The sequence below is a fragment of the Hypomesus transpacificus genome, unplaced genomic scaffold, assembly GCF_021917145.1.
Source record: "Hypomesus transpacificus isolate Combined female unplaced genomic scaffold, fHypTra1 scaffold_308, whole genome shotgun sequence".
Taxonomy (NCBI): domain Eukaryota; kingdom Metazoa; phylum Chordata; class Actinopteri; order Osmeriformes; family Osmeridae; genus Hypomesus; species Hypomesus transpacificus.
In genome coordinates this window covers 34,234-54,560 of record NW_025813835.1, presented here as the reverse complement: position 1 = coordinate 54,560, position 20,327 = coordinate 34,234, and the positions used below count along the sequence as shown (strand labels likewise).

The window sequence follows — 20,327 nt, the reverse complement described above, 5'->3', positions numbered from 1 at the left end:
TGTGTGTCACAGTCGCTATGCAACAAGAGAGCACAAGTATGTGCGTGTCTTGCATGCTGAGCGTGAACAGTGATATGACATTGTGAGAAGTCATCTCACTGATGATGAGGAAATAAAGGATTTATTAATCCATAAAAAACGGTTACATTTTTGGCATTCTCTTTAGGCAACACAATCTGTCTTGAAAAAGATCTGTAGAATTTCTAAATATTCTTATAAATACACCGGAAGTTTCCTATAAAAAAGGAGGCTGCAGAGTGGTGATGAAGGAAGGGGAAACATGGATGAAGGATAAGACTTTGTGTTCACATCTTTGTGCTGTGTCTGACAAAACACTCTCCTCTTCCTCCTGTAGTCCATGGCAACCCTGGCAAGCCTTGAAACCTCTCCTCTTCCTCCTCAGCTGTCGTTTCTTTATCCTCTTCATCGTCAGACGTGATCTTCACCCCCACTTCCTGTTTCATCGTACTGTCTTCGCAGACCGGGGCGGGGTTGTCGTAGCTCCCCTCCTCCCACGCCACGGGGGAGGCGGGGTCAGCGGGGTCAGCGGGGGTCGTCGGCATGACGTTGAAGGAGATGAAGCCCACCAGGATCACCACCAGCGACACCATGTACAGACCTGAGAACTGAATGAACACACTACAGTCAGAGTCAGAATCTGAATCTGAATCAGAATCAGAATCACACACCGAGCTGACCCCCAACCTGTCTGCATGCACCCACTTACAAAATCATAAGGTATGGGGAAAACAGTAAACCAATAGGAATCAGTATACACGCAAATGATTTTCAGTTACATTGACTGTGAGGTCCACTTCGTTTATGGGTGAGCATGCTATATGTCACACTTTAACTAGAAGGGGAAAGACACTTGACATACTGCAGAGGTTATATATTAAACCAATTTAGTCACTCGATACCGCAATCATTAAAATCCAATGTCACTGTAACCGTTACAGACCGTTAAACAGGGGCAGAGATAACAAAAGAGAGATAGAGAGAATGGAGAGATTACTCTAAATTAACACTGGATGATAATGCTCTCTGAATCCTAATCCCATCTCAGTACAGCAGGTGGGTAGTCCTTTTATCAGGGTCTCTGAGATTAAGAATATAGTAGCACCTTCTTCTCTGCTCTTATCTGATCACGTTACAATCTTACATTATAGTCCCCAGCTAAGTGATATGATGAGATTGAGATAATGTAGATTATATCATCAGTGTACGGCGATCCACCCTTTCCAATGGAGGTCAGCTAGTTATTACTGTCACTGTGGTGTCTCACAGCCTATCTGAAGTTATGCAGATCCTTACATACATGACCTTACAAGCTAACTGGCACGAAACGCATGAACAACCTCTATTGCAGCAATGAAAACCTTATCTAACAGGTGAAGCTCTTATCAATTTCTCTGTGTCTTGACCCACTCAGAAAGACAATCAATCCCAGTACTGTACCTGCCTGTGTGTGTGTGTGCGTGCCTGTGTATTGTATGTATGTGTGCTGTGTGAGTGCTGTATGTGTGTGTGTGTGTGTGTGCTGTATGTGTGTGTGTGCTGTATGTGTGTGTACTCACTGTGTACTGAAAGAGGAAGAGACCACAGAAGAGGCCGAAGAGGTCTGCGGTGAGCAGGGAGAGATTGACTGACGTGGCGCTGGTCATCTTGACCACTATGGGCATGCAGCTGTACAGCGTGTACAGACAGAGGGCATAGGCAGCGAACAGCAGGCCTGAGGAACAACAGGAACATCACTCACATGAGACTAGGACATGATGGATCATTGTAACTCCACAGCATTTCGTTCTGTTTCCTTGTGGGAATGGAAATGTGGGAGGAGTTTACCAATTTTCCAACTCCACTGGACACTGGCAACATCCTTATATTCCACAATGCCCCTATGTGAAAAAACAGAAAAAACACATAGTAAACCAATATTCTTTCAAACGCCACTCACACACACACGTACACGCACTCACACACTTACAGCTGTATTCCACTGATGAGGGTTCCAAACAGCCCCACCATTCCGAGGAACTCCTCCCTACTCAGGTTCTTCACGGTGTACTCCTGGCACACGTTGGACACGGCGTACAGGGTGGCGCTGACCAGCACCAGCCCGTCCCCCAGCAGGATGTTAGAGGCTGGGACAGAGAGGAGACACGTCACGGCAACCCATTCACACCTAACCCACAGGTGATTGGACGGCGAATTAACTGGATTCTTACTGGATCCCTGGTCGCGTCCGGCCAGCAGGTCGGCCCCCACCATGGCCCCGACCCCCAGCAGACAGACACACACGGACACGTAGTGGAGCGGCCTGTAGCGCGTCTTCAGGAAGAACCAGGACAGGATCATCAGGACTGGGATGACGAAACAGTCCAGGAGCTGGTTGGTGAGGACAGACACAGTCAGGCAGAGAAGAAGAATGAGTAGACCCACACACACACACAGATACACACAGATACACACACACAGATACACACAGACACACACAGACACATGCACATACACATTACTCACCTGTATACTGGTCAGTGTAGTGTACTGGTATGCTTTGACCACAGTATAGTTTGCCTCGACATCCACCAGACTCAAAAGCAGGTACTTCCACCACTTGTTCCTCAGAATCTGCAAAATATTGCCATCCCCTACGTTAAAAGTACAGTATTAGTAAAAGTTCCCTGAAGGTTACTGCACTGGGAAAAGACATATAGCACAGTGACACTGTTCCTGAGAGCTCCTCTGACATGTCACAGCTCTCATGTCATGTTTGCAAGGCTGTCACCACACCGTTACACACACACAATCCTTCAACGGATGTACACAAACATACAAAATGAAGCTGGTTGCGAGTGAGCCTACCTCTTTTGAAGACGAGCATGGTGGTGTATGTAAGGCAGAGCAGAGCGTAAGCGAGGAAGCTCTGGAACATGGGGGTGTTAACGTGGAAGTCTGTGGCCAGGTACTGAGACGTGATGGCTGTCCCACAGATGACGGCTGCCAGGCCCTGACCCATGGCCACCGTCCTCAGCAGCTGCCTGGTGGACACAGATATCATATCTCTATCAATCATAGCAGGGCGACGAGTTCAGGGAACAGCGGTCTAGCTATGGCGAAGTGTAGCTGTGGTCTCAGGTTAGGATTGTGGAGGTACAGGGAGGTATGGAGCGTACCTGTTCTGAAGAGTATACAGGGTAGGGTCCCTCCAACAGACATCGTGTCACATGATCAAACTAAGTTCCACAAAGTACAATGAGGCCAGTGACTCACCGGTTAAATATGTTTTTTCGAACTCTCCATATTAGTCCGTCTCTGTCATGTTCACCACTGGTGCATGTTGACTCCATCTCCTTCTCATTCATTCTGCTGGGGAAGGTGCCGGTGTGGTAATGTGCTCTCTGCATGAGCCCACAAGCCTTTTATCATCTCTAAGGCGCTCATGCTCAATGATTAACACTTCACAAATCAAAGGGCAAAGAGTGTTTGAAAGAGGTAATACTGATTAAAGGGTGTGAGTGTGTCTGAGAGAGAGAGAGAGAGAGAGAGAGAGAGAGAGAGAGAGAGAGAGAGAGAGAGAGAGAGAGAGAGAGAGAGAGAGAGAGAGAGAGAGAGAGAAAGAAAGAAAGAAAGAAAGAAAAAGAAAGAAAGAAAGAAAGAAAGAAAGAAAGAAAGAAAGAAAGAAAGAAAGAAAGAAAAAGAAAGAAAGAAAGAAAGAGAGAATCCCATTTGTGATCCGATTAAATGTTAATGACATCATTGTATATTTTCATTCAAGTTGATGAGTTTCAGTTACATTATTATTGTGTTTGGATGTGTGTTGTCTCTCTATATACTGCAAGCTTGTAGGTCTCTCTCTTCTTGTCAAGTCAAATCAGGCAGCATTGCCTTTTCTGTGCCCCAGTAAGAATTTGATATGTTCTGTGCTATGTTTAGATTTGCAAAGGCAGAATATTCTGCAATGTTTTTAAACACCTGAATAACCTATTGTGAGTCCATTGGTGAAATACCACTGTGCTCGCAATACAAGTTTCATGATCTACTGCACATCTGAGCTTCCACTCTTCATGAATGGAGTGTTCATTGGCTATTTTTTACTGCCTGTTAAGTACATTACCTAATGCTTTTTGCTCGGGACTGGACAAGCAGCTGTAGCCTCAACTCGCGAGACTGAATGAGCGAAGTGATAAGTTGAGGAAACATGGCGACGTCAAATTTGTTGAAGGTAAGAATCACTTCAACACATCATATTTACACAATTGCGTAGAAATGTATGGACCTTGTTATCTGTTGTCCATGCCAAAAAAAGCAATTGAACTCGTATATAAAGAAATAGTGGTCACTGTTTGATAAGATCATGTTTGCACTGAATTCAAAGGTCTGGTCTCTCCTTGCTAGTTAGCCAGCTACTGTAGCTAGCTAAGCTATGCTAGGTTATAAAGCCAAGGTAGCCAAACGGCAAGCCCTACTAGCCATCTGTACTCTGTCAGCGCTACAGTAGCCAGCTAGCTAGTTGCAACCGGCGTACGTTTCCCCCACTCTATACAACCAACAAAATTGTTAATGGTCAAGGCTCGCTTTGATTTAGCAAAGAACCTGTGCCGTTGTGGAATTATAGTGGTCGAATATGCAAGCTTGCCCAGGTGGTCAAATCATCATAACAATTATTAATAGCCAGCTAACGTTAGCTACGGGCATATGTTAGCCAGTTGGTAGCTGCACCTGACAGCTCGGTCAATTTCACAGCCACAGTACTGTATACTTAGCTATTGGCGGCAGGACATTTTGAAACGGATTCCACTGTGTTTACATAGTGTGTAGCTAGGGAATGTAATGTCACTGTAACGAAGGACTTCTAGTCATTTCTTGATGATTGGTGATTATGATCTCGTGATTTACTTTTACCCAAATATATATCTCAAATATATATCTCCCTGTTCTCTAGAACAAAGGTTCTCTGCAGTTTGAGGACAAGTGGAACTTGATGCGCCCCATCGTTCTCAAGCTGCTGAGACAAGAGTGTGTCACTAAACAGCAGTGGTTTGACCTCTTCTCGTAAGCAAATCCATCCGAGCCTATGTTCTCTACATTTAGTAATTATTTACATTTAGTCATTTAGCAGACGCTCTTATCCAGAGCGACTTACAGTAAGTACAGGGACATTCCCCCCTGAGGCAAGTAGGGTGAAGTGCCTTGCCCAAGGACACAACGTCATTTGGCACGGCGGGGAATCAATCCGGTAACCTTCTGATTACTAGCCCGACTCCCTCACCGTTCAGCCATCGGACTCTCCTCTACACACCAACACCACAACACAGTCCCCCGTAACACACACACACACACACACACTCATATACACACACACAAACTTTTACCTCAGTTGCTGTTCTTCTCACCTGCATGCACACCTGTCCCGTTCCATTCTCACTTCACAAGAACAAATTTAACACTGAATATTGAACAGGGAATTTGAAATCTATCTCTGTTTTTGGTTGTTATGAATCTTTTGTTTGCCCAATTGCTAGGCTATTTTAGTGAATTGTAACAATACATGAAAAAGTTAGGCTTTGTTTCACACTATGGCGCTTTATACAGGTCTGGATGATGTAGGTCAAGGGTCAGAGAATGTCTTGTAAACATTTACCACCCTCTCTCCCTCACCACTATCTGTTCTTGCAGAGATGTGCATGCAGTATGTCTATGGGATGACAAAGGCCCAGCTAAGATCCACCAGGCCCTCAAAGAAGACATCCTAGACTTCATCAAACAAGCCCAAGCCGTAAGTGTGTGTGTGTGTGTGTGTGTGTGTGTGTGTGTGTGTGTGTGTGTGTGTGTGTGTGTGTGTGTGTGTGTGTGTGTGTGTGTGTGTGTAAAGTAATATACTAATAGCCTGATCAAATTACAGAGGCTGTGGTTGAAAACAGAACCATGCGATAGCAGATCAATACCACTGTTGATGCTGTCAGATGTTGACTTAAAGGCAGGTCAAGTTATCTATGAAAGCAGCAGGGTGCTTAGGCAAAACCCCACGCTGACAAACTGACACCCCATAACTCCAGAGGCGTCGTCGTCATTCTCAGAATCCACCGCCGTTCTTGGAAAACCAAATATGAAGTGCGTTGGTAACAGCAGTAGAAAAGCACATGCTTTCACCCATCCAGGCACTTTGAGATCAGGGATGTACTCTGTGAGTCACAGGCTGCATTTCTGTCGAATTGAAACGTCTTTTGACATTTGACCTGTGTATGTGTCTGTCGCCACGGCAGCGGGTACTGAGTCACCAGGATGACACGGCCCTGCTCAAGGCCTACATCGTAGAGTGGAGGAAGTTCTTCACCCAGTGCGACATCCTGCCTAAGCCCTTCTGCCAGCTGGAGATCACTCTGATGGGGAAGCAGGGGAGCAACAAGAAGTCCAACGTGGAGGACAGCATCGTCAGGAAGGTGAGGGAGAGAAGAAGAAGGTGAGGGAGAGAAGAAGAGAGGAGGGAAGGTGAGGGAGAGAAGAAGAGAGGAGGGAAGGTAAGGGAGAGAAGAAGAGAGGAGGGAAGGTAAGGGAGAGAAGAAGAAGAGGAGGGAAGGTAAGGGAGAGAAGAAGAAGAGAGGAGGGGAAAGTGAAGGAGAGAAGAAGAAGAGAGGAGGGAAGGTAAGGGAGAGAAGAAGAAGAGAGGAGGGAAAGTGAGGGAGAAAAGAAGAAGAGAGGAGGGAAGGTGAGGGAGAGAAGAAGAAGAGGAGGGAAAGTGAGGGAAAGAAGAAGAGAGGAGGGAAGGTGAGGGAAAGAAGAAGAAGAAGAGAGGAGGAGAGAGGAGGGATGCACGAGGAGGATGGAAGGAGTAAATGGACTTCTTCTCTGGAGCAGATAGAAACATGTGTTGATGGGAGTAATTGTATGGAGGTAGGAGAAAGGGAAGGCTTATAAAGCCGTGAATGAAGTGATGTCATATTGAGTGTTCTCCCTCTGTGTCCGTCATGCCTTCTCTAGCTGATGTTGGACACGTGGAACGAGTCCATCTTCTCCAACATCAAGAGTCGTCTCCAGGACAGCGCTATGAAGCTGGTGCACGCAGAGAGACTGGGAGAGGCCTTCGACTCCCAGCTGGTCATAGGAGTACGGGAGTCGTACGGTAAGACACACACCTCCTGTAAACATCGTTTCGCATCCCGCGTCTTCTGGCGATTGTGATCCTGACGAGCCTTCGGTAAAAATGATATAATTTTTTTTACTCTTTTTCTCTCATTTCTCTTTTTCTCTTCTCTTCCGCTCTTTTCTACCTCTACCTCCTTCCCTCTCATCCCCCCAGTGAACCTGTGCTCCAACCCAGAAGACAAGCTGCAGATCTACAGGGACAACTTTGAGAAGGCCTACCTGGACTCCACTGAGAGGTTCTACAGAACACAGGCCCCCTCCTACCTGCAACAGAACGGGGTCCAGAACTACATGAAATATGTACGTGTGTAAAGTACAGGGAGTCAGATGGCTGAGCGGTGAGGGAGTCGGGTTAGTAATCAGAAGGTTGCCGGATCGATTCCCCGCCGTGCCAAATGACGTTGTGTCCTTGGGCAAGGCACTTCACCCTACTTGCCTCTGGGGTAATGTCCCAGTCTGCTAAATGTGTGTGTGTGAGAGTGTGTGTGTGTGCACTGAACCAAGACCGGCCAATAACCAATAAACCTGTCTCTTGCAGGCAGACGCTAAGCTGAGAGAAGAAGAGAAGAGAGCACTTCGGTATCTAGAGACGCGTGGTGAATGTAACTCTGTACAGGCAGTGAGTAGGAGGACCACAGATGTTAAGTGTATTATTATCATCGTTGAAATGCGCTCCTGATTCTATGAGGATTCAGTCGTAATGCTCAATGGCTTGAATCAGTGTTGCAGAATCCCACGTGTTTAAAGTTCCTCTTCTTCTGTCCTGCCTTTGTGCTGCGTCATGCTTCTCGCAGCTTATGGACTGCTGTGTGAACGCCTTGGTGACGTCGTTCAAGGAGACCATCCTGGCGGAATGTCCCGGAATGATCAAGAGAAATGAGACAGACAGTGAGTTCAGCAGGGTTGGCTGGAAGGCGTTGCTAGCTGCAAGGCTAGGATGTGTGTAACGTCTTAATGCTTCCCCCTCCAGAGCTGCACCTGATGTTCTCTCTGATGGACAAGGTTCCCAGTGGGATGGAGCCCATGTTGAAGGACCTGGAGGATCACATCATCAACGCTGGACTGGCAGACATGGTGGCTGCTGCTGAGACGATCACTACTGTACGTACGCACACACACGTACACGCACGCACAAGTTTGTATTGCCATTCTTGTGGGGACTTGCAAATTCAGTCCCATTCCAATTCCTGTTTTCCTTAACCATAACAACAAGCAAACACACGCGCACACACCGTAGTTTCCGCTGTGTTGACCCCTGCATTTACCCTTCACCTGCATTGTGTGTGTGTGTGTTCAGGACTCTGAGAAATACGTTGAGCAGCTGTTGACCCTCTTCAACCGCTTCAGTAAGCTGGTGAAGGAGGCCTTCCAGGATGACCCTCGCTTCCTCACAGCCAGAGACAAGGTCCGGAGAGACCTCACCACACACCTTTACCTCACTCACCAGTGTCCCACGTCTTTAATACAGGTTATGTTTGTACTGACTGATGTAATGCATCCATCCCCCTAGGCTTACAAAGCAGTCGTCAACGATGCCACCATCTTCAAACTGGAGCTGCCTTTGAAACAGAAAGGGTGAGGGGAGATCTGTAACGATCTGTTTGTCTTGTTATATAAAACGCAAAAGCTTGTGTTGTTTTTACATGAATTAGTGGGGGTGTGGGTTTGTGTGCGTGCGTGTGGACAGGGTTGGCCTGAAGACCCAGCCAGAGTCCAAGTGTCCTGAACTGCTTGCTAACTACTGTGACATGCTGCTGAGGAAGACTCCGCTCAGCAAGAAGCTCACGTCTGAGGAGATCGAGGTCAAGCTGAAAGAAGTGGTGAGAGGTCAAGGGTCAAGGGTCACGGTCTGGCTCGGTCTCCCTCTGGGGGCACAGCGCGTTAGGACTGTAGATCTACTGGACTGTGTGTCACATCCCCTCTCTCTCTTTCTTCATCTCTCTCTCTCTCTCTCTCTCTCTCTCTCTCTCTGTGTCTCTCTCTGTGTCTCTCTCTCTCTCTCTCTCTCTGTGTCTCTCTCTCTCTCAGCTCCTGGTGTTGAAGTACGTGCAGAATAAGGACGTGTTCATGCGCTACCACAAAGCTCACCTCACCAGACGCCTCATCCTGGACATCTCAGCAGACAGCGAGATAGAGGAGAACATGGTGGAATGGCTCAGGGTGAGACTCATTCACTCACTCACTCACTTACACACACACACACACATTCACTCTCGCCCTCCACAGGGAACAAGGTTGAGTTTTTCTGACCCTGTTCCTCCTCTGGCCTGTTCCTGTAGGAGGTGGGGATGCCGGCTGACTATGTGAATAAGCTCGCCAGGATGTTCCAAGACATCAAGGTGTCTGAGGATCTGAACCAGGTCTTCAAGGAGATGCATAAACACAACAAGTTAGCACTACCAGGTGAGAAACACACACACACAAAGAAACAGTCAAATGAAAACCCACCCCCCCTCCTCCTCGGTCCCAGCCTCCCTCCCCTTCTTCTGTGTGGCTCCAGCGGACAGTGTGAACATCAAGATCCTGAACGCGGGGGCGTGGTCCCGCAGCAGTGAGAAGGTGTTTGTGTCTCTGCCCACGGAGCTGGAGGACCTTATCCCCGAGGTGGAGGACTTCTACAAGAGGAACCACAGCGGACGCAAGCTGCACTGGCACCACCTCATGTCCAACGGCATTGTGAGAGCTGGAGCAACCCGACACGCGCTAACACGCAGTACACACACACACACATGCAAAAACAGACAGACACTAACACACAATAAATGCACGCATGCAGAAACACATAGACACTAACACACAATAAACACACGCATGCAGAAACACATAGACAGTAACACACAATGAACACACACAGACCTATCTGACCGGGGGTCTAATGACTGAGTAGTTAGGGAGTTGGGCTATTAATCAGAATGTTGCCGGTTCGATACCCGGCCGTAAAAAAGGACGTTGTGTCCTTGGGCACGTCTCATCGTTTCAGATCACGTTCAAGAACGAGGTGGGCCAGTACGACCTGGAGGTCACGACCTTCCAGCTGGCCGTGCTGTTCGCCTGGAACCAGAGACCACGCGAGCGAATCAGCTTTGAGAACCTCAAACTGGCCACCGAACTTCCTGACGCAGAACTGCGACGCACACTCTGGGTAAGAGGACACACACACAGGCTGGAGGTGGGGCCAACCCATCAGTAACATTTCCATCCCCAAGTGTCCCTGCGTAGGGAGTACTAAAGTGCTGCTTTGTTTCCCCCTCCTGGTGTGTCCCCCTGTAGTCTTTGGTTGCCTTCCCCAAGCTGAAGAGGCAGGTGTTGTCCTACGAGCCCTCGGTCGGCTCCCCCAAAGACTTCACGGACAGCACGCTCTTCTACGTCAACCAGGAGTTCTCTCTCATGTAGGGCTCTCGCCAGCCTCCTCCTCCCTCACAACCAGTGTCCTCCAGGGCTAGTACAGACCCACCTAGTCTTGCATTGACATTTTAATACATACCTTTGCTGGATATTCATGAGTCACTGTTTTCAATGACTCCGATTTGTGGTTTGATGCCGTATCGGTTTGTTTGCGTTGCTGTGGGTTACAGAAAAAACTCAAAGGTCCAGAAGAGGGGAAAGATTAATCTGATTGGTCGCCTGCAGCTGACTACGGAGCGAATGAGAGAAGAGGAGAACGAAGGCATAGTCCAGCTTAGAATATTAAGAACTCAGGTAAGTGACATCACTCCACCTCCATCCGTATGTTCTGGAATGAGACAGCCCTACACGAGGTCCATCTTTACTCTGCACCCTATTCTCTCTCTCTCTCTCTCTCCCATTCTCTCTCTCTCCCATTCTCTCTCTCTCCCATTCTCTCTCTCTCCCATTCTCTCACTCTCCCATTCTCTCACTCTCCCATTCTCTCACTCTCCCATTCTCTCTCTCTCCCATTCTCTCTCTCCCATTCTCTCTCCTATTCTCTCTCTATCTAACTCTCTCTCTCTCTCTAACTCTCTTTCTCCTCCTCTCCCAGGAGGCCATTATCCAGATCATGAAGATGAGGAAGCACATCAGCAACGCCCAGTTGCAGACGGAGCTGGTGGAGATCCTGAAGAACATGTTCCTGCCTCAGAAGAAGATGATCAAGGAGCAGATGGAGTGGCTCATCGAGCACAAGTACATCAAGCGAGACGAGACGGACATCAACACCTTCATCTACATGGCGTAGCACCGGCACACTGCCTGGCCCACTGCTGCCAGCCCACCGCCCCGGGCCGGAGGAGGAGGAGGAAGAGAGGGGGGAGGGGAGATGTAGTTGTTTGGTTGGGGGAGACTGCGGCCGGCAGGAGTCGGGAGTGTGAAGATTGTGGTTTGGCTGTCTGACTGGCATCTTGTCTCTAGCGCCCTCCGGTGTTTAAGGAGGGGAGGGACAGCACACACAATTGCCAGTCGCAGCTCTGATATGTGACATTAAACTATCCCCTGCCTTACCTTAGTTACAGACACACAGGAGCGCAGCCACGGGAAAGGACAACAGAATAGTCTGTACAGATCAAGAGACACGTGTTCCCTGGAGGGAACAAGAGAGACTACTGTATACAGAGGAGAGACTACTGTATACCGAGGAGAGACTACTGTATACCGAGGAGAGACTAGTGTATACCGAGGACAGACTAGTATATACTGAGGAGAGACTAGTGTATACGAAGGAGTGTATTTTGCCAAATTTGTGTGCGTGGTAGGCGACTTGCCTTGCTGTGTGTGTGTGTGTGTGTGTGTTTGTGTGTACCGTGACAGCATGCTGCTCCGTGGAAAACTTGTTCATTTGAGGTTCCGTCACAAAGTGTGTGCGTGTGACCTTTACCCTTCTCGTCCTGCCCACACCCACAGTTACAGCTCACTTCCACGCACCATGGCCGGGTGGGGAGGGGGCCACATGTCCCCATGGTGACATTATGGTGCCAGATGTCAGACAGCCTATTGGTTGTCGTGCATAAACAACCATTAAACCGCATGACATCCAATTGGCCCTCAGAATAATGTGAGAGAGCCCTGTCCTGTGTGAGGTGCGTCCCAATGACCTCTCGTCCCCTCAGAGACTGGAGGACAGGCATCGCTGGCACGTTCCTCTGTTGCAGATCTCCAGTCAGTGTTTGTGTCTGCATGCCTTTGCCCCATTTTTCATTTTCTTCTTGAATACGTTCTTTTCTTTTTCTCTCAGCTGACTTGTGTGTGGGTGTGGAAGGGTGGTGTTGATTTCCCCGAGCTCTCATGTATGTCCTTGACTTTAACTGTCCACACCCCAGCCCTCCTTTTCACTCTTACTTTTGTCACGCCCTCCAAACACCCAGACTGTTGTCATGGGTGTCATCATGAGGGTCATGAACCATCCTGGTCTACAGGTGAAAAGTGTCGCCATGACATTTCTCTTATTCTTCGTCCTAAAGAAAGTGCAATATTTTGTATTTATTTTGATCTCACGTGACAGTGTTAGTTAACCCTTCCACACCACCTCCACACTAGTCCATGTGCCAAAGTACAGAACTGTGGTGCTGCTTAGTAAAACTAGTGTACTGGCAGCCCCCTCGCTCGCTCACTCACTCACTCACACACAGACACAGTGAGTCTTGGCAAAAAAAAAAAAGATACTGTCAATTTTTGTCTGGCACCGTGTTCCATTTGCAATCCTGTGATTATTTCCTACTTTGTGTTGTCCCTGTGGGTCAGTGTCATCGGGTCAGAGGGAGAGGATGGAAGAACAGGAAGGTGTCATGGCAGAGAGTGTCTGTTTTCTTATTGCACTGATGTCACCACTGTCCCTTGATCGCAGGGCGCAGGTCTTGCTTTACAGGAGCTCTCTTTGGAATGATTGGAAGGGACGATCATTTAGCGGTCGTACCCGTCCGTATCTCTTCTCAGTGGAGTTTTGGTGTGGAGAGACTAGATGGAGAATGGGTGTGAGTTTGAATTTTCCTGTTTTATTTATTTCATATTTATATCACAATGTGATTCGCTGTATGAGTTTGTTTGTTTGTTTTTGTTTGTTTTTGTTTGTTTTTGTTTGTTTAGTTTTTGTAATAGGGTTTGTAAAAGTAGCCCTTTCTAAACGGTGCTGTTAGTCATGTACATAACCACTTTGTGAGTGCGTTTTTTGAAAAGATGAAATACAGTCTGAGAGTATCAACACTATTCCTCTTGAACTGCAGTTTTATTATTGCCATGGAGGGCAAGTTTCAGCGTCAAACACTCTCCTGCATGTGGCCGTCGATGACATCTGAATGCAGCTAACGGTGTTGCATTCTATCCGTGCCGATCAAATCCCGGAGGTTTTCACACTAATATATTTCTAAATATACTACCTACCCTGTAAGGTCTGGATCTAGCCTACACTACCTCTAGTCTAGATCTAAACTACCTACATTGGTGTGATTTGCACATACTTTTTGCAATCACATTGAACACAAACATACACACACACGCACAGTTTGCCAATTGCCAAAATTGTCTAAAATGATCCACTGTTCATTCTGCCAGGAAATGCATGAAGTTGTTTCAGGAGAGTTAGTGCCAGGAGAGGTTGAACTACCTGTAGCACAACTCCAGTCAAATGAAAGGCTCCCAGTTGACCCAGATATCACCTCTGTCTGGGGTCTACAGTTGATGCTGCTTTATCGCTTCATATCCACTGAATGAGACTGTTTGGGCTTTAAATGCAGAGAGACAGTTCTTGGTTTGATTGTCTTCTTTTACTCCAGTTTCCTAACGTTCGTAGATAAGTATCACCTTCAGTTGAATTTTCAGTGTTACAGGTGTTGGGATTGCAAAGACCCATACAAAGTTGGCCATAAAAAAAAAAAATAACTGCCGTAAAAAATGTTCGTTTGTTTTATGTATACATGCACTCTCAATGATATGTATTCTGTCTTTTATCCATGTTCAACGTTTATCAAAACAACTTTAGTTTAATCGTGTTACAAATGAACAGTATTAGTCCTTGTAAAACAGAACTTTCTCTGCAACGCTGGTTTGAGGATATGTCCTTACTGTGTAGTTGGTACAGTGGAGATGATTGTGTCATGGAGATGGTGTTCATGCCTCCCCCACCTCTTGATAATGAATACATATCTGTAGCCTTGATAATAAGAAAACTTGAAAAACTAGGATTTATCGATTACAAAACACCAACTGAATGTTTGACGCTATAAATCATGGGCATATGTTTGAATGGGAATACTCCTGCTGTCAGGTTCTTCTACTTTGATGTGCTGCATTATAACATTACAATTTGTTTTGTTTTGACTTTTGTATTGTGTATTTTTCCTGGCAAATAAAAACAACCGTAAAAAGTGAGCAGGGTGTGTGCCTTGAGATTTCTTTGTCTTTGTATGCTGCAAACGATGTATAATTTATGTAGCTGAATGGTTTCTAAATACGTTTCTCATGCATACAATTCTGAGTTTTATGACATTAGTGAGCAATTTACAGTAATCTACATTACATCTACTTCTCATTGCATGTGAATGGATTGTGATTGTAAAAGTTAATTGGCAAGAGTTTGTCAAATGGTGTGTAAAGTTCTGCGGAAAAGGCGGCAGCGAAGAATTATACATTTTCTTGCCATAATAGCGTATACATTTTGATGTTTGTATCAATATAACGTTTTTGTACTGTTTAGTGTTGCGCACAAAGATGAACCGACCTTTTGGTATATTCCATCAGTATTGTTTCTCCTGCCCCGGAAGTAACGTCACCAGCCGGTGAAAACTGAGAGCTGAACCTGAACAGCTTCGCGAGAAGGTTGCAACCATAAAAGTACACTATTAGCTTGTACTCAGACAAAAAAAAAAGGCAAAACCGTTGGAAAGTAAGGGTTTGATGTCTATTTTTGTTCAACTTTATTTTATCTGTTTGGTCGGTTACCGTATAATTTTAATGTTTAGAATTTAGTAAGCATTACAATAGTGTTTTTACAACTTCTGTTGACAAATTAAGCTAGCTTTGCTAGCCAACTGAAAAGCGCACTAGTATTGTACGGAACTGTAATGTAGCCTTGCTAGCAAGCGATTCCGCAACCGTACTATTGTTAATTCCCTACTTACCAGGCTGGCTACCTAGATTGTCAGTAGCTATTTAGCATGCCAAATATAGCATTCTTGCTTTCTGCCTCACGTTACGTCCGGCTGATCACTTGTACCGGTTGGATTGTTAGATATTTAGCGACGCTACAGTAGATACGTTAGCTAGCGTATGGTATGTAAACTTGTGTGGGATAGCTAGACTGGCTAGCACAATCAGCGCGTAGTTAACTCACCTACGGGTACTCACCAAACTATCTAAATTGATAACGAACGTCAACGCTCAGTCAACTTTAATTAAGTAACCAACTAATAATAATAATAGCGGGTTTACCTGTGTTATCAGGACGAATAGCTAGAATAACTGTTTCCTAACGTTGACTCTTGACAGCAACAACAAAGAGGCTGCGGTGATGGTGAATGATTGTGATCCGCTACCAGACTTGGCAGCTAGCTAAATGTATTGTCTCAGAGACTAGCTACCATTATATACGAATTACCCATTCAGTAGGCCAGGCCTATTTTTAGTCTACCAATTGGTTTTCCCACCAAATCACTGGCAGTAGCTGGTTAGAATATGAGTAGTTAGAAAAAGATGCCAACACAACGGGCTAGCTAGCAACAGCTCGCTTACAACATATCCGTTAATGAAGTATCTAGCTACGACCCATTTTTATTTAGTATGCGATATAGCAGCCAGCTTTCTATAACATTGATCAGCTATTTGAGTTGTTTGTCATTTTAGGATCATAAAACGTCGTGCATATGAGTTAATTGGCTTGCAACCCAGTTCATTAATGCATGTCACGTTTGTTCCCCTGCTTCCAGCGGATACAGTTTGTCTGAAAACGGGTCCACCTTTTAAGTGGCATTCTATTTAGATGGGGCTCGAGCGTTTCTCAATTGTAAATGCTATCTAGACTGCTTGCTAAGCCTCTAACCCCATCTCTCCGGTTTCAGGAATCGGATTGTATGCTGTGTGGACTGGCAGACATAAAGGCTATAACGTTATTACAAGCGCTGGACAGACTTGTAAGTTGCGTAACAATTGTATGTAACCACACATCGTGTTTACGTTGTACTCGATATTTAGCACTTGTAACCTTGTGATACTCAGGCCCAGCCCAGCCAGCCACCCCCGTGGAGACTCTGTGATGCCTGTGAAGAAGAAGAGAAAGTCCTCTGGTTCAGACGATCCTGGACTCAGGAAGTGTAAAATCACTAGGTAAACACGTTTTTGTAAACCCCCCCCTCCCACCCACCCATGCAGCCAAACTAGTGGGTGTATGCTATGCTCCTCTTCCAGCCTAGCCTGATTCAGACAGCTAACGCAGCAGGATGTGTGTGGGTATCAGGTGTGTGCTCATCCTGGGCTGGAACTAAAGCTTTCAAAGCCAGTGGCTCTCCCAGACAAGGGTGGGGTTGCCTTGCCGATGGGATGAGGGTTTGTCTCTCTCACAGCCGTGTGTGTATAGTATGTACATCTGTGTGCACAGCAGCTGCTGTGTGTGTGTGTGTGTGTTCTGGCTGCTTGACTGGGGGAACTTAGTACTCAGCACATATTTATCCCCTTATGGCGTGCAGACCCAGGCAGACAGGAAAGGAGAGAGCGAGGAGTGTAAGAGAGGGCGAGAGAGAACCCCTTCCCATGTGTGGCTCTCAGTAGTTCTATTTTTCTCTGCATGTCTCTGGCCTTTCCCCAAGTCCATTTCATAAGGAACGTATTACCCCTTTAACATCCTCTTGTTTGTGTTCTAGTTATTGCAGGTCTCAGACACCTGGCCGACTGATCAGTCCAGAGGACCAGTTCTCCAATAAGAAGTGCCTAGCTTGGTTCTACGAGTATGCAGGTGCGCTGTTCATTGTTGCTTCTCGTAGCTTGGCGCGTGCCCTTTTGGATTTAGTGGTTTCGAGTGTCGAACAGAACAGGTTGTGTGTGAGTCTTAAAAAGCCTAGTCTAATGAGGTCATAGAGATGATCTTGAATCCTTCTCCGTTGTATTTAGATAAGAACACTTAGTTAATCCACAGAGATCAAATTTGGACTGATTTTAAAAAGTCTGTGTGTGTGTTTCTAATCAGGTCCAGATGAGGTGGTTGGTCCAGAGGGGATGGAGAAATTCTGTGAGGACATTGGAGTAGAACCAGAGAATGTAAGATCTCTTATCTTCTCCTTTCGCGTGTTCCGTCCAACCATTTGTCATCTGTCCATTCATGCTCCCCCCACCAAACCCTATGGAGTCAACCTCCCCCTGCCCAAGCTGATGGTTTGAATGCGTCTGGTTTCTCTCTCTCTTCTCCAGATTATCATGTTAGTCTTAGCCTGGAAACTGGAAGCGCCAAATATGGGATTTTTCACAAAGGAGGAGTGGCTTAAGGGAATGACACTATTACAGTGAGTATGGCCCAGCTGCCCCGTCATCCCAGAGTACTCCCTGGTGGGAGACGAGGAGAGGAGGCTAGTTGTTCCACACAGAGGAGGCAGTGGCTAACGGCTGCCCTCTCCTGTAGGTGTGACTGCACAGAGAGGTTACAGAGCAAACTGGACTACCTGCGCTCTCAACTCAACGACTTGGCAATCTTTAAAAACATTTACAGATACGCCTTTGATTTCGCACGGGTGAGTATTGCTTGTCCTTTAACCTGTAGCTTAGTCGTTTCAGTCAAATCTGATCATTTGTTTCTCTCTCTCTCTCTGTGTCTGTCTATCTCTCCCCCTCCCTTCTTTTTGTCTCTCGGCCCCTAGGACAAGGATCAGAGGAGTCTGGATATGGACACGGCTAAGTCCATGTTAGCCTTGCTGCTAGGGAGAACATGGTCTCTCTTCCCGGTGTTCCACCAGTTCTTGGAGGTGAGCATCGCTCCCAATGTCCTCAGATTTTAGCATATTTTTTCAAATGGCCTGTGATTGTAGCTTGCAGACAGACCCTGCTAACCCTGACCACAAACCTAAGCCCTGATGAGCCTTCCCTGTCCCTGCCCTCTCCTCCTCCTCCCCTCTTCCTCAGCAATCCAAGTACAAGGTGATGAATAAAGACCAGTGGTATAACGTGTTAGAATTCAGCAGGACGGTGAACGCAGACCTCAGCAACTATGACGAAGACGGCGCTTGTGAGTACACGCTGGCTCCCTCTCTCTCCCTCCCTCCCTCTCTCTCTCTCTCCCTCGTCTGGGTAATAACTAGGCCGTGTTGTCTCCCTGCAGGGCCAGTGCTGCTGGACGAGTTTGTGGAATGGCAGAAGGCTCGGTCATCGTTATAGCAGAGCATGACGCCAAACGGAGGGATGCCAGGAGACGCGAGGGAGGGAGGAAGTGAAAGATGGCACAGCAGAGAATGTTCTCTTTCTGTTTGAAAGCTGTTAGCGTTCACACAGTCACCCTCCATGGACTGCACGCATACCCCCCACCCACCCCTATGGATCACACAACCACACTATCCCATCAACCTCAGAGCACTTCTGGATGTCCTGTCATCTGCTGGGGGTCTCTCTCTCTCTCTCTCTCTCTCTCTCTCTCGTTGAAGAGACTTTTACAGTGTTCATTTTTAAACCAGTTCATAAAGAAGAAAAACAAAAATGGGGGGTAAAAAAAACTGAAGGGGGAACAATTTTTCATAATTTTCATCTGTGGCCACGGTTCATATAGCCAGTGTTGTAAGATCGACTGGAAGTTTTCTGTTTCCGTGAATATATTTTTTTTCCCTTTCATTTTTGAGTCTTACCTTGTTTATAGTATGTTCTCAGAACAATAAAGAAAAATAATTGTACCAAACCAGACTCCAGACCCTCATAAAACATTTATTTATTAAACAATTATTAACTATACCATTTGTTTAAGCTTTTCAAAGTATTCAATATGTTGGGGTGCTGTGGAAATCTTAAAATATTATGAATATATTATCAAGTATGTGTAAGATTGTACATTCTAGTGCTGTTTCCTCAGTGTTTCTCTGATCGTATCCTATTTGCCATCTTCTGTACTGTGGCTTCTACCTCATATGTCCATTTTGAAGACCGGTTTCTCCTGTCTGGAGAGTCTCCGCCCCCTTTCCCTGCATCTCTGCCCTCGCCGGCGTCTCTGCCGGGAGGGTCTAACGGGTTGGCGCCGGCCGCCGTCATGATGGCGTTGAGCCGAGTGAGGGAGAGCGAGCGCTGCTTGGACCTGGGGGTGGGGCCTGTCTCCGAGGGGGCGGAGTTTATCAGGTGACCATAGCGATGCCCCTCCTCGTCGTACTGGTATAGGCGAATCACCCGGCTGCGTCGCGCTGGCCTCGGCGGAGAGCACACCCCCTCATCGTCCATGCCGTCTGTTTTCTCTTCCTGCTCTCCTCTCTCCTCCTTTCTCTCCTCATCTGGCTGTAACCCCGCCTCCTCAGGTTCACTCGCTCCTCCTCCTGAGTTACTACCCCCAGGTCCACTCTCCTCCACCCATCCCTCGTTTTCTCTCCTCCATCCAGTCTTTCCTCCCTCCTCTCCCTCCTCTCCCTCCCTCTCTCCTCCGCTGTCTCTTTGCTCCTCACGCTCCTCCCTGCTGTCTCTCCTCCCATCAGCCTCTCCCCCGTTGTTGTCGCATCCCTCAAGATAGGTGGCAGCCTCCGGCACCTCCTCCTCGTTCCCTCTCCGGAAGCTTCTTTGAGGCTTGGCGGGCGGAGCTGTCGTTAAGGACGACTCCCCATCTGTCCGGAATGCCCCGTCGTCACGCGGGTAGGGCAGGGTCGCCATGGTAACCTGCGAGTGGTGGTCTGGGACGGCGGTTTGACGGCGACGGCGGCCGAGGGAGCGCATGTTATCTCGGGTCCCTCTCAAGCACCTGGAACGGAACACAGTGGGGTTTCATCAGGGCTTTAACAGGGGAAAACACCCATGATAACCTAGTCTGTGGGGCCTCAAATACTTCACCTTAGAAGGGGAGCTCTGCTCAGGGCGCCAGAGCTGAACCCCACCAGGAACGTCACCACCACGGACGCCGTCACCGCCCCTGCAAACTGTCCGTCTGACACCGTGGAACCACTCCTCCCTTCCTCCTCCTCCTCACACTGACCCTCCACACTCCTCTGTGGTCTGGCTGCCAGGGCCTGCTGCCCTCCACCACTCCGGGCCTGCTGCCCTCCACCACTCTGGGCCTGCTGCCCACCCCCATT

General features: G+C 47.3%; 3 protein-coding genes across 3 annotated transcripts; 2 read left to right on the top strand and 1 right to left on the bottom strand.

Moving 5' to 3' along the window:
• Nucleotides 1-305: 305 nt before the first annotated feature.
• LOC124463811 (solute carrier family 35 member F2-like) lies at nt 306-3,061 on the bottom strand. Its single transcript, XM_047015573.1, has 7 exons — nt 2,866-3,061; nt 2,524-2,651; nt 2,229-2,388; nt 1,988-2,144; nt 1,846-1,898; nt 1,578-1,732; nt 306-626 (listed from the first exon to the last, which is right to left on the bottom strand). Exons 1-7 carry the CDS (start codon nt 3,059-3,061, stop codon nt 306-308), a joined length of 1,170 nt encoding a protein of 389 aa, XP_046871529.1.
• A 1,085-nt stretch (nt 3,062-4,146) lies between these two features.
• LOC124463801 (cullin-5-like) lies at nt 4,147-13,302 on the top strand. Its single transcript, XM_047015562.1, has 19 exons — nt 4,147-4,225; nt 4,946-5,055; nt 5,680-5,779; nt 6,267-6,443; nt 6,982-7,123; nt 7,301-7,446; nt 7,685-7,765; nt 7,941-8,034; nt 8,117-8,247; nt 8,444-8,551; nt 8,657-8,721; nt 8,834-8,966; nt 9,175-9,306; nt 9,426-9,549; nt 9,647-9,822; nt 10,127-10,288; nt 10,417-10,535; nt 10,722-10,845; nt 11,147-13,302. Exons 1-19 carry the CDS (start codon nt 4,202-4,204, stop codon nt 11,339-11,341), a joined length of 2,343 nt encoding a protein of 780 aa, XP_046871518.1. The 5' UTR covers nt 4,147-4,201; the 3' UTR covers nt 11,342-13,302.
• A 1,568-nt stretch (nt 13,303-14,870) lies between these two features.
• Nucleotides 14,871-18,958, top strand: dcun1d5 (DCN1, defective in cullin neddylation 1, domain containing 5 (S. cerevisiae)). Its single transcript, XM_047015565.1, has 10 exons — nt 14,871-14,977; nt 16,149-16,220; nt 16,306-16,413; nt 16,947-17,038; nt 17,270-17,340; nt 17,491-17,582; nt 17,699-17,807; nt 17,934-18,038; nt 18,196-18,298; nt 18,392-18,958. Exons 3-10 carry the CDS (start codon nt 16,343-16,345, stop codon nt 18,445-18,447), a joined length of 699 nt encoding a protein of 232 aa, XP_046871521.1. The 5' UTR covers nt 14,871-14,977; nt 16,149-16,220; nt 16,306-16,342; the 3' UTR covers nt 18,448-18,958.
• The last annotated feature ends 1,369 nt before the right edge of the window (nt 18,959-20,327 follow it).